This window comes from Microtus oregoni, unplaced genomic scaffold, assembly GCF_018167655.1.
Source record: "Microtus oregoni isolate MIOR12 unplaced genomic scaffold, Mior012 000073F_000, whole genome shotgun sequence".
Lineage (NCBI taxonomy): Eukaryota > Metazoa > Chordata > Mammalia > Rodentia > Cricetidae > Microtus > Microtus oregoni.
Window position 1 is genome coordinate 3,951,133 of NW_024543980.1, and position 14,435 is coordinate 3,965,567.

General features: G+C 43.1%; 1 protein-coding gene across 1 annotated transcript; it reads left to right on the top strand.

The window, feature by feature from the left end:
• The first annotated feature begins 302 nt into the window (after positions 1–302).
• Positions 303–1,679, top strand: LOC121441036 (protein transport protein sec31-like). The gene has a single exon (XM_041642175.1). It carries the CDS (start codon positions 303–305, stop codon positions 1,677–1,679), a length of 1,377 nt encoding a protein of 458 aa, XP_041498109.1.
• Positions 1,680–14,435: the final 12,756 nt, after the last annotated feature.

Genomic DNA, 14,435 nt, shown 5'->3' on the forward strand with positions numbered 1-14,435 from the left:
GCCTCCGTCTGAGTTTTGCTGCGCTGCGCATCTGTTCTGTCTCTGTCTGTTCTGTCAGCATCTGTTCTGTCTCTGTCTGTTCTGTCAGCATCTGTTCTGTCTCTGTCTGTTCTGTCAGCATCTGTTCTGTCTCTGTCTGTTCTGTCAGCATCTGTTCTGTCTCTGTCTGTTCTGTCAGCATCTGTTCTGTCTCTGTCTGTTCTGTCAGCATCTGTTCTGTCTCTGTCTTTGTGTGTTTTTTTTGTTTGTTTGTTTTGTTTTGTTTTTTTGTTTTTATATTTGGTTCCCTTCTCTTCGAGAAGATGGGACAAACCCTAACCACCCCATTGAGCCTTACTTTAGACCACTGGCCTGACGTCCGCGCCCGAGCCGACAACCTGTCAGTCGATGTTCGAAAGAAGAAATGGGTGATCTTTTGTTCGTCCAAGTGGCCTACTGTTGAATCAGAATGGCCAAGAGACGGCACTTTCAATCTCAATATTATTTCCCAGGTTAAGGCAAAAGTGTTCAGCCCAGGACCACATGGACACCCGGACCAACGCGCCTACATTGTTACCTGGGAAAGTTTGGCACGTGACCCGCCCCTATGGGTCCAGCCCTTTGTCATCTCTAACATCTCTAACAAACCCCAACCTTCTCTTACCCCTACAGCCCCTAAGGCTCCCCCTCCCCAGGAGAGCCAACCACTTGTGCCTCTTCCTCCTGCACCTTCCCCTGCCCCACCCTCTTCTTCCCTATACCCCATCATTTTTAAGGAGAAGGTTCCCAAAGAAAAACCTCCGAAACCTACCCCTGCGCCCCCTCCCGTCCTTCCTCCGAACCCTGACTCTCCCCTCACTGACCTTCTATCAGAAGAACCCCCTCCTTATGCAGATCCAGAGGATCCAGAGAGTCCGGATGGGCCAGGGACTGCAGCAGCAGGTGGACAGCCTGCACAAGTCTCCCCAGCCCCTTCACCCATGGCAGGAAGACTCCGGGGAAGGCGCGAACCACCCCCTGATTCCACTGCTCATGCCCTACCCTTGAGAGAGGGCCCAAACGGCCGACAGCAATACTGGCCATTCTCTGCCTCAGATCTATACTATTGGAAACACCATAACCCCCCATTCTCCAAAGATCCAATAACACTGACTAACCTGATTGAGTCTATTTTAGTCACCCACCAGCCCACTTGGGATGATTGCCAGCAACTCTTGCAAACCCTGCTGACCTCGGAGGAAAAGCAAAGAGTCTTTTTGGAGGCTCGGAAAAATGTCCCAGGCGACAATGGGAGCCCAACCCTTTTGCCTAACGAAATTGACGAGGCCTTCCCTCTGACGCGACCTGACTGGGATTTCACTACAGCTGCAGGTAGGGGACACCTACGCCTCTATTGCCAGTTGCTAATCGTGGGTCTCCGAGGGGCAGCACGCCGCCCCACCAATTTGGCCCAGGTTAAGCAAGTAATACAGGGAAATGAAGAGACGCCCTCAGCCTTCTTAGAAAGGCTCAAGGATGCTTATAGGATGTATACCCCCTATGACCCTGAAGATCCAGGGCAAGCTACAAGTGTATCCATGTCTTTCATCTGGCAGTCTAGTCTGGATATTAGAAGCAAATTGCAGAGGCTTGAGGGTCTCCAGGGATATACTATACAAGACTTACTAAAAGAGGCAGAGAAGATTTTCAATAAGAGATAGACTCCAGAAGAAAAAGAGGAAAGATTATGGCAGAGAATGAAAGATCGGGAGGATGAAAGAGACAAGAGGAGAAACAAGGAATTAACTAGGGTGTTGGCCACCGTGGTTCAGGGACAGAATAGAGAGGGAGACAGAGAGGGAGAACGGCGTCGGGCCAAGGTGGACAGAGACCAATGCGCCTATTGTAAAGAACGAGGACACTGGATTAAGGATTGCCCCAGGAGGAACAAAGGACCTAGGAAGCCCAGGCCCCAAACCTCCCTCCTCACCTTAGAGGATTAGGGAATTCAGGGCCAGGAGCCCCCCCCCCCCCTGAGCCCAGGATAACTCTTGATATCGGGAGGCAACCAGTTACCTTCCTGGTAGACACCGGGGCCCAGCATTCAGTCCTGACTCAGACTTCAGGGCCACTCAGCGAACGATCTGCTTGGGTCCAAGGAGCCACTGGTGGCAAGAGATATCGATGGACAACTAATCGGAAGGTTCAGCTGGCTACTGGTAAGGTGATGCACTCCTTTCTGCATGTTCCAGACTGTCCCTATCCCTTGTTGGGTAGAGACCTCCTCACCAAGCTAAGGGCCCAAATTCATTTTGAGGACACAGGGGCTAAGATAACGGGCCCAGATGGAGGTCCCCTCCAAATTTTGACCCTCCAGCTGGAGGATGAATATAGACTTTACGAGCCCCCGGGGCAACAGACAATTGACATGGCCCCTTGGCTCAATGACTTTCCATTGGCATGGGCAGAGACTGGGGGAATGGGGATGGCTATACAACAACCTCCACTCATCATTCAATTGAAGGCAACAGCTACTCCTGTTTCAATCAAGCAGTACCCCATGTCCCATGAAGCATATCATGGCATAAGGCCCCACATAAAAAGACTGCTGGATCAGGGCATTCTCATTCCCTGCCGGTCACCATGGAATACCCCCCTTTTACCAGTAAAGAAACCGGGGACTGGGGACTACTGGCCAGTGCAGGATTTGAGGGAGGTCAACAAAAGGGTGGAGGACATACACCCCACGGTCCCCAACCCCTACAACCTATTGAGCACTCTGCCGCCATCCCATGTTTGGTATACCGTATTAGATTTAAAGGATGCTTTCTTTTGCTTGCAGCTGCACCCGGAGAGCCAGTCCCTTTTTGCCTTTGAATGGAAGGACCCAGATCTTGGACTTTCGGGTCAATTGACCTGGACACGGCTTCCCCAGGGGTTCAAGAACAGCCCGACCCTCTTTGATGAGGCCTTACACCGGGACCTGGCAGACTTTCGGGTTCAGTACCCTGCCCTGACATTGCTCCAATACGTAGATGACCTCCTTCTGGCGGCTGCTTCGGAGAAAGAATGTCAGGAGGGTACAAAGGCCCTCCTACAGACATTGGGACAAGCAGGCTATCGGGCATCAGCCAGGAAGGCTCAGATATGCCAGAAGCAAGTCATTTACCTAGGTTATCAATTGAAAGATGGACAGAGATGGCTGACCGAGGCGCGCAAACAAACCATCACTAACATTCCTGCCCCTCGGAACCCCCGCCAGCTAAGAGAGTTCCTGGGAACAGCGGGATACTGCCGCCTCAGGATCCCAGGGTTTGCAGAGCTGGCTGCACCCTTGTATCCATTAACTAAACAAGGAACAATGTTTGATTGGGGGGAGGACCAGCAGAGGGCTTTCGAAAACATTAAGAAAGCCTTGTTAGCCTCCCCTGCTCTGGGCCTCCCTGACATTACCAAGTCTTTCGATTTGTTCATGGATGAAAAACAGGGTTATGCTAAAGGGGTCCTAACTCAAAAACTGGGCCCTTGGAGGCGTCCTGTAGCTTACCTCTCAAAGAAACTCGACCCAGTAGCTTCAGGGTGGCCGCCCTGCCTGCGAATGGTAGCAGCTATTGCAGTCCTCACCAAGGACGCGGGTAAACTGACTCTGGGCCAGCCATTGACTGTCCTGGCACCCCATGCGATGGAGGCTCTGGTCAAACAGCCTCCAGACCGCTGGCTCTCCAATGCACGCAAATGAAAGACCCTCGACGAGGACCTCTTTTCGGGAGGAGACCTCCCCAACGCCAAGGAACAAGCCGAGACCACAGGGATGCAAATCGCAAGAGGTTTATTGAGTAGACACACGTACCTGTGGGCAGCAAGATCTCTGGGAAGATTTGCGCACCTGCCAACTGGAGGGCAGGCTTTTTATAGGGAAGAGCAAAAAGCAAGTTTACAGAAGCAAAAGCGTGGTTATCGATCGACTGGAATGAGGCGGGGGCATGAATGGTTTCCCCTCTTAGCATGGGTGTCAGCAAGAAGCAAGTTTACAGAAGCAAAAGCGTGGTTATCGGAATGCGGCGGGGGGCATGAAAGGTTTCCTCTCTCAGCATGGATGCCTGGCAACAATCATCCTGTTCCTATCTTATAGCTAACCTGCTTTGTTGACATCCTATCTTATTGACATCTTGCCTTGCAGTCTTCCTATCTCTATCTCCTGTTCTCTCAGGCACCTGGGATGTTCTAACAAGAGCAGGCTGGCTGCTGATCTGGAGATTTGTTTAAAACAAACAGGACGTTCCCCCGGGAGCATGCTAGCTGCGGGTTTTGGGGAGGGTGTCTGTAGGGTCTTTCAAATAAGATATGGTAATTTTTCTTTCTTGTATTTCTGTGCCCAGCAAAATCCCTACAATCATAGCAACAATGAAGTTCAGCAGGGCCTGCCCACCTTTCTGAGTCCACAAAGGTAAAACTTTTCTTTTTTCTTTTTCTCCAGTTCTTTTTTCCAGATGCTGGCCAGGGCCTAAGTATGCTCTTTCTGATACATTGGGCTTCCTTGTTCTTTCTCTAAAAACATCCACTCTACTATGTGGCTGCCTGCTGCTATAATCAACCAGTATGGTTTTTTTTCCTTCTTTCCTCCATTCTACTCTTCTCAGATACTGAGATTTACAGCTTGTGCCCTAAAGTCTTTTATTCGAGGCACCAATAAAGTTGTTATTGGGTTGGCATAGTGCCACATATCTTTAATCCCAGCAATAAAAAGTCAGCAACAGATGGAGTTTTGTGAGGTCAAGGCTAACCTAGTCAATTAGCAATTCAAGGCCAGACAGGGCTACATAGTGAGACCCTTATCTCAAAAACCAAAGTTGTTATCAAGTTTCCATTTGAGTCCATTCTTTCTTCAGTTGCTTTATTAAGGAGAATAGGAACTCTAAGAGGGGAACACAATTTTTCAGGTATCATCCAGAGACATCAAAAAGACTTCCCAAAACTCTAGTAATGGGGTGGCTGAAGATATACCACCCCTCTGTGTGTGTGTGTATGTGTGTGTGTGTCTATCTGTCTGTCTGTCTGTCTCTGTTTATGCTTAGTTTATTTAGTTGGGTTTAGGAATTAAATTAACACAAAACAGATCAAAGGCAGAAAAGCATAAGTTTTACTTTACATGGGCATGATGATTCTCACAAGACAGTAAGACACAAATAAATGGTCAAGGCAGAATGCTTTTTCTATCTTTTACACAAAGAACAATGAATTTGTTAAAAGGATGAATGTGACCTGGGACAGCAGATTCTAAGGATGGCCTATAGAGGAAGCATATAAAACTAGTGGATGAAAGATTTTATTTACACAAACTCATTACAGCATCAATTCTCAGTCACTGCTGATAAGAGTTACCTATTCCACTTAGTATACAAAAGGTTTCTTTTTCACAGGAATTTTTATGGTTTGTTATAGGTAAAAGGGGGATTAGTCCAAACCACACTGTCTGCATCTGTAACTTCTCAAGCCCCTTCAGCCAGAAAAAAATCAATATGAGAAAGACATTGTAGTAATAGGAGCAGCGGGGCTCCGTTCCCAGCACCCCGGCCGCCTGCTCGGCTAGCTTATGCCCCAAAATAATTACACAGACACTGTATTCTTTTAAGCACTGCTTGGCCCTTTAGCTCTAGCACTTACAGGCTAATTCTCACATCCCGATCAACCCATCTCTAATAATCTGTGAGAACCAGTCTTACCGGGAAGATTCTAGCCTAGTCCATCCTGGGTCGGAGCTTCATGCCGGGAGCGGGGCATGGTGTCTCTCTCAGGCATCTTCTCCAGGGAGGAGAGCTGTCGAGACTCTGAGCTCACTTCCTCTTCCTCCCAGCGTTCTGTTCTGTTTACTCCTCCCACCTATCCTCTAACCAATAAAATGGGCCAGGGCAGTTCCTTTATTAGCCAATGACCTTCTTCCATCAAGACATTTTAAGACATAGCACACGCTCAACTTTTGCATGCTACATACCACATAATGCTTTAGGTACTGTAGATAAAAATGAAGAAGTCATCTTTACCTTAAGTTAACTTCTGCAAATTAACTTTGGAAAACCCAGATACATCAGCCCCAAACTTTTACCCCTGTATTATGAGGATCAAAGCTTGGGTTAAGATGTCCTACAGACGAAATGTGTGACATCAATACAAATAGGGTACTATCATGTAGTTATGGTGGGTAAACAAGGCAGTTCCTCAGAAAGATGACACTCAATCTACCTCAGGATCCAGCTATAACATTCTTGGGTATATACCCAAGACACTTCATCCTACCACAGAGTCACTTGCTCAATCATGTTCATTGATGCTCTCTTCATAATATTTAGAAATTGTAAACAATCTAAATATCCCTTAACAGATTAATGGATAAAGAAAATAGGCTAATTTACACAGTGGAGTATTATTCTGTTGTTAAAAATGGCATTATGAAATTTCCAGGGAAATGAATAGAACTAGGAAAAAAATCATTCTGAGTGAGGTAACCCAGATTAAGAAAGATAAATATGGTATGTATTCACTTATAAGTGACTATTAGTCGTTAAATAAATTATAAGCAATCTACAATTAATAGACCCAAAGAGGTTAGATATAGGGGAATGGACTAGTGGAGACACACTGATCTTCCTGGGAAAGGGAAATGCAATAGATTTTATGTGTGAATTGAGGACAAGGGAGAGGGAAATAGAGTAGAGTTTATGTGTGGATTGAGGGAACAGAAGGATCAGGTAGGGAGGGGAGGGGAAATTGATGTAGCATGAATAATAAAAACCCAGAGACAAATACTGGTGTTCAACCTGAAGATCAGAGAAACAAAGAGCCACTGGCTCTTATCTCTATCTCAGACTGAAAATAGGTGATCCTGCCTCCATGAATCCTCAGATTGAGACTAAGAGCGAGGCCTTAGTCTCCTTCCATTTCATATTCCACACTAGTGCTGGGATTAAAGGTATGAACCACCATCAACCAGCTTCTATGACTAACTAGCGTGACTTCTGGGATTAAAGATGTGTGCAATCACCACCTGGCTGTAGATGGAGTGGCAGGCTACGTCCTGCCACTCGGCTAGCTTTACACCCAAAATAATTACATGGAAACTGTATTATTTTAAACACTGCCTGGCCCATTAGTTCTAGCCTCTTATTGGCTAATTCTCACATCTTGATTAACCCATTTCTAATAATCTGTGTAGCACCACGAGATGGTGGCTTACCGTGAAGATTCTAGCCTGCATTCATCTCGGAGAGGAGATCTATGGCATCTGCCTGAATCTGCTTCTTTCTCCCAGCATTCTGTTCTGTCTACTCCGCCTATCTAAGCTGCTGTCCTATCAAAAGCCAAGGCAGTTCCTTTATTAACAATGAAAGTAACACATAGGCAAATGACCCTCCCCCATCACTTGGCCTGTATGGTTGACAAGTATAACTGCTTTGCACTGATCGTCAGACAAGCTTTATTTATTAAAACATAAATAATATATCACTACATTTCCCCTCTTTTGTCTAAAATAAAAAGAAGGCTATAACTAATATAGGAAAAATATACAGTAAGTACAATAACAATATAATAAAATATATGCAGACAATAAATATATAAACAATGTCTAGTCCATTTGCATTGACAAATTCAGAGAAAATACTCCATATGTATCCTATCTTGGTGAGTCCAAAGTCTTGTATCTAATTTACTTTCTATCATAACTTGCTTTCTGTGTCAGGTGTATAAAGAAAACTATAACTATCTAGTCTTCAACTACCTCAGAAACCCAAGAAGGAAAGAATATTAGCTGAGTAAACAGGAAGTGCAAGCAAGCGACTTCCAAAAAATGTGAGAAATGACAGAAACAACTGGCTGCCTGGACAGTCACCCAAAGTTCCTCTGCAACACTCGGGCATCCATCTTTGGCCTATAGGCCTGGCATATCTTACAGACTTTTCTGTGAAGCAGGATATTCTGAAGGGCTGCCAAACCTTGTCTTGACAATGTTTGGCAGTCACTTTCTTTTGTGTCCTGCTTGTTCAATTAGGACAGCATACTGTTAACAGTTGAAGCAAAGACAATTTCTTGTCCAATGCCTTAGTTTTGCAACAAAGAAAAAAAACTCTATATGGAGTTTCTTTTTTTTTCATTTTTTTTAATTTTTTTATTAATTTTTTTTATTGAGAAAAGGAAAAAAAAATATCCGCCTCCTCCCAACCTCCCATTTCCCTCCCCCTCCTCCTACCCTTCCCCCCCTCCCCCCAAACTCCTCTCCTCCTCCCTCTCCAGTCCAAAGAGCAGTCAGAGTTCCCTGCCTGTGGAAAGTCCAAGGAGTTTCTTAAATGCCCATTGTCTTCTCTGAAGAAGATTGGTGCTGCCAGGAGCAGACATGTTTCATTGTCATAAAAAAGAGCCTATGTTATTAAAACATCTTAAATATCATGTTCTGTAGATATTTGAAGTGTTTGAAGATGACCTAACTAAAATATATCTTTGTTTGACTGTGAAAACATACCTAATATGACTACAAGTTTGATTATAATAGGTAATTAACCACTAACCTCCATTTCCTTATTATCTTAAACAGTTGGTAATAATTTTCAAGGACTAAGAAATTTGCATTGCATGAACAAGCCTCCCCCTAATTGTAGACTGAGCAAAGTATCCATCCAAAAAGAATGGGCTCCAAAATGCCAGTTCAAGCAGTAGGGGTAAATTCTGGTCCCACTGATAGTGGCCACAAAGATTGCCCCAACCACACATCTGTCAGCCATATTCAGAGGGCCTAGTTTGATTCTATGCAGGTTCCTCTGATGTCAGTCCAGAGTCAATGAGCTTCCACTAGTTCTGGTCAGCTCTTTGTGTAGGCATCCCCACCATGGTCTTGACCCCTTTATCATATATATTATCACTCCTGCTTCTCTAGGACTGGTCTCTGGAAGCTCGGCCCAGTGTCTAACTGTGGATCTCTACATTTGCTTCCATTAGTTCCTGGATGAAGGATATATATGTGTGTGTTTGTGTGCCTGTGTGTGTGTGTGTATATCCACTTATGAGTGACTATATACCACTTTTGTCTTTCTGGGTCTAGGTTACCTCACTCAGGATGATGCTTTTTTCTAGTGTCATCCAATTGTATGCAAATTTCAAGACACCGTGGCTTTTTACTGCCGATTAGTACTTCATTGTGTACATGTACCACATTTTCTTTAACCATTCTTTAGTTGAAGAGCATCTGAATTGTTTTCAGGTTCTGGCTATTATGAATAATGCTACTATGAACATAGTTGTGCAGATGTCCCTGTGGTTTGGGTTTGTATGCTTTGGGTATATGCCAAAGAGTGGTATTGTTGAGTCTTGAGATAGATTGATTCCAATTTTTCTGAGAAACCACAATGCTAATTTCCAAAGTGGCTCTACAAATTTGTACTCCTACCAGCAATGGAGGAGTGTTCCCTTTACTCCACATACCCTCCAGTATAAGATATCATTGGTGCTTTTGATCTTAGCCATTCTGACTGATGTATGATGATATATCAGAGTCATTTTGATTTGCATTTCCCTGATGACTAAGGATGTTGAGCAATTCCTTAAGTGTCTTTTGGTCATTTGTGATTTTTCTGTTGAGAATTCTCTGTTTAGATCTGAACTCCATTTTTAATTGGATTATTTGGTATTTTAATCTCTAATTTCTTGAGTTCTTTGTATAATTTGGAGATTAAACCTCTGTCCAATGTGGGGTTAATGAAGAGCTTTTCCCAGTCTATAGGTTGCTGTTTTGCCTTATTTACTGTATCCTTTGCCTTACAGGAGCTGCTCAGTTTCAGGAGGTTCCATTTATTTATTTATTTATTTATTTATTTATCCAACTGTAAAGACTGGATTTATTGGAGAAAAAAAACCCTCAACCCAAAGGGTGGGATTTTATATCTCAAGACATCTCCCAAGTAATAATGTCTACAGATTACAAATCATTTTCATGGAAGATATTTTTGTATTAATTTTACAGGTATTCAAAAATGGGACATAAGTCAACCCCTGTTTTTATTTTAACAGGAGTAAAGTAGAGAGTGGGATAAAAGAGTTTTCTTCTGTATGCAACTGCCTGGAAGGGAAATAGACATGAAGCAAAACAGCCAGCCATTGGTTCTTACCTCTACCTCTGTCCAAAATGATGATCCTGCCTCCAGGAATCTCAGAATGATACTGTATGTGAGAGCCGTCTCCTCCCATCTTATATTCTTCTCTAAGACTGGAATTAAAAGAGTGCACTATTGCTGCCCAGTTTCTGTAGCAAACTAGTGTGGCTACTGGGATTAGAGGTGTGTGCCACCACTGCCTGGTTTGTAAGGTTGACCAGTGGGATTGTTTTACTCTCTGATCCTCAGGCAAGCTTTATTTATTAAAATACAAATGAAATGTCACTACATATAACATATGCTGGTGAGGATGTAGGGAAAGAAGAGCCCTTATTGACTGCTCCTGGCAATGTTAGACCAGTGTAGCCCTTATGGAAATTAGTATAGAGGTTCCTCAACAAAACTAAAACTACAAGTGTCATGTGATCCAACTACAGCACAACTGAGCACAGAGAAATTTGGGCATCCATGTTTATAGCTGCATTGTTCACAATAACCAGGAAATTCAGCTGAGCTAGATGTCCATCAACAAATGAATGCATAAGGAAAATGTCGTACACATACATGTGTTTTGAAAGAAAATGGCCCCCAAAAGAAGTGACACTATTAGGAGGTATGGAGGAAGTATATCACTGTGGGGATTGGGGCTTTGAAGTCTCCAAGCTTCACTCAGTTGACAGTCAGTTGACTTCCTGCTGCCTTCTGATCAAGATGTAGGCAGTACCATGTCTGCTTGCATGCTGCCATGCTCCCCACCATAATGATAATGAACTGAACTATGAAATTAAGTCATCACCTCAATTCAATGTTTCCTTGGTATGAGTTGTCATGGTCATGGTGTCTCTTCAAAACAGAAAAAAAAAAAACCTGACTAAGACTACACAGCAGAATACTATACACCCATAAAGAAAACTTAAATCGTGTTATTTGCAGGAAAATGGATAGAAACCAAATTATTATGTTAAGCTAAATAAGCCAAATTCAGAAACACAAATGCACATCTTTCTCTCATATTCAGAACCTAGATTTTAATGTACATGTGAAAGTGGAGGTTATAGTATTTTGCTCATGAAACTAGAAAGGGTATCATATGTGGGGAGGAAGTGATCTTAAAGGAGAGGATAAAAGAGAAGGAAATGGAATACAGGTGACAAGAAAGAAAAGGAGGTATTTTAATGAGAGGGAAGGGAAGGGAACTCTGCAGAGAGGGCAGGAGGCACATGGGGGTCAATGGGGGAGCAGAGTGAATGGGAATACACATCCGTATTTATGAAGCTCCCATAATGAAAACTATTAATTTGTGTGTTGGCCTACAAAATTATTTCAGAAAGGATATTTTATGCCATATCAAAAGATAAAATTCAATATGATTGATGAAAGCAAGCCATTTTGATGTAAAATGTCCCCACATCAGAGCTCTGTACCAAGTAGACCACACCGAAAACAAAACGAGAGCTCTATATGTGCATAGATTGTACCTTACTACAGCACAATAGAACTGGGGAAAGAATTATGAAGACAGCATGACAGTCATATATGATAAAACATACTTATTCAGCATAGCAATATAGAAAAAGACAGAAAGCTCAGAGAGGATGTGTCTATCCACATTGGAGACATTTTAAGTATTTTGGTACAGGTACTATACCAAATAATGGCACTGTTGAACACTTACATGCTGTGGAATTTCATAGTGAATCCTCAGTTTTATAAGGTCATCACTATTTTTTGTCCTTATCCTACTCATACAATGCTGACTTGATGAGTTAAAATAAAGTAGACTTAGCCCCTCCTGGAAGTATCCAGGTTGATGTAGGGAGCATACAGTCTTGGGTTCCTTCCCTCTAAAATTCTGTAATCCCATTATATAAATGAAATATTATACTAGATCATTACCCTATTGAGGGAAAATACATAAAAATTAGCAATAATGCCATTTTAAAACAGTCTTTCTGTGCAATCCCCACCTTTTCAACAGGATTAATGACAAACTCAGTTCCATCGATTTGCTGAGGCATCTGGCCTGCACTGTAAAGGGTCACACAGATACCCATCTCTACTACCTGGTGGAACTCAGATACTCATGTTTCTCCAATACATTAGTGTTCTGACTTCTGCTGCAATTGTGTAACTGCTACATTCTTACATAGCTTGGATCCCAGAACCCCAACTAGGGGCTAAGAGGCATTGACAAAAGGGCAGATTTTACACACACACACACACACACACACACACACACACACACACACGCACACACACACACACACTGGTGGCCTTGAATGCCTTAGATGTAGAAACTGCAACATTCTAGAAGCATGGTATATTTATTATATGCTGTTGAATGGGGAAGTGGTGTTATTGTATCAACTGAACAAAGGGGTGGGATTACTACACACAGATAAACAAGGAGGCAGGCAGAGTGGTGATGGCGTACATTTAACCCCAGCGCTCATGAGGCAGAGACTGGTGGATCTGAGTTCAAGGCCAGCTTAATTAGTCTACAAAACAAGTTCCAGGGTGGCCAAGACTACATAGAGAAATCCTCTCTCAAAAAACCAAACACATGACTGGCCTCAGCACCTTTCTGTAAGCATAGAGGCAAATTTCATAACCCATTTATTCTATTCTTAACTCTAAAGCCTAAACCACATGGCTGAAGATACCAAGTTATGCTTACTAGGGCTGAAACATGACTGCCTCATTCAATTACATCTTCACCAGCTTTCTGTCCTTCACTTGCCTAAATTTGGTTGTCCTGAAATTGGATCTCTAGAGCAGGCTGACCTTGAACTCAGAGATCTGCCAGCTTCTGCCTTTCCAGTTCTGGGATTAAAGGCATGCACCACCATACTCCACTCTAAACTTTTCTTTATTTTTTTTTCACAAGTTGGAAACTTAGCTGAGTAGGATCTTGCCCTGAGGGCCTCACTCTGCTTGTTTCATTTGTTAATCTATTTATCTCCTTGAACACAAGACTTAGCTCCATCCCACTTTCTAGTGTTCACTTTCTCCTCAAATATTTCTCCTTGCTCCTTTTCATTATATATCTTCATTAGAGTTAACACTAGCAACCACATGATAGAGTCTATACTAGGCTGTTTTGAGATTTCCTCTGCCAATGAAATTACTCCAAAATTCTTCACTTTAGCCTCAAGCAGACCTTTCAAACAAGAGCTAAAAGCAGCCACTTTATTCAATAAAATATCACAAGAATGACCTCTAGGCAGCATACTAAAATTCTCCTCTGAAATCTCTTAAGTGGGGCCCCCCATAGTTAAAGTAACTCAGTGTTCTCCTACTACTATGGCCCACTGCTCTCATAACCCAAAGTACAAAAGTCTATATTACTCCAAACAAAAACATTGTCAAGCCTATCACAACAATACCCCACTCCTGGTACCAACTTCTGTCTTAATTAGCGTTTTTATATTGCTGTGAAGAGATACCATGACCACAGGGCAAGTTCTTCAGGCTATAAACATCTAGAGGAAGAAAGATACAGTGACCATTTTCTGCATATAGTGTCAACATCTGCACTCAGATAAGTGGAAGGCTTTGCCATCTTCCTGAACCTCACTGAAAGAAGGCATGGTCACTCCCATGGGGATGATGCATTGGAGTCCTTGATATGGTTATGCCCATGTCAACAATAGACATTCACTCTAGACTTTACTCTCTCCCTACATATGATAACAGTTCAAATCCCATGGTTCTGTCAAAGTTTCCTATTTCTATGTATTTCCTACAGAAGTTCTACCTATGGTATGGTTGATACTGTTGAGCTTTTATTATGTGCAGAGTCTCCTGTGATCTGTAAATCCATTGCTCTTCCCATCTGAAAGCTGTGGAAATTGAGGTTTAGCCTATGTATGACATATTGCATAATTTGGGTTAGTACTAGTCCAGTTAAATTAAATGGATGCTCTTCTTGAGCAGGCAATGAATATCACCATAATGTCCCTTTGAGTCAGCCACCAAGGCGAAATTGGTTTCTTCTAAGGCTCCTTCTCCAGGCCTACCCTGCAGCATGCCACCATAGATAAGTGAAGATTATAAAGATGAATCAATTTTAGTAGGTCCCATTTATTCAATGTTGCCCTTAATGTCTGTGCTTCTGGGGTTATACATAGGAAGCGATCTCCTGTGCCCATCTGTTGTAGGGTATTTCCCACTTTCTCTTCTATCCTTTTCAGTGTGTTCGGGCTGATATTGAGGTCTTTAATCCATTTGGACTTGAGTTTTGTGCACGGTGAGAGATATGGGTCTATTTTCATTCTTCTACAGGTTGACATCCAGTTGTGCCAGCACCATTTGTTGAAGATGCTTTCTTTATTCCATTGT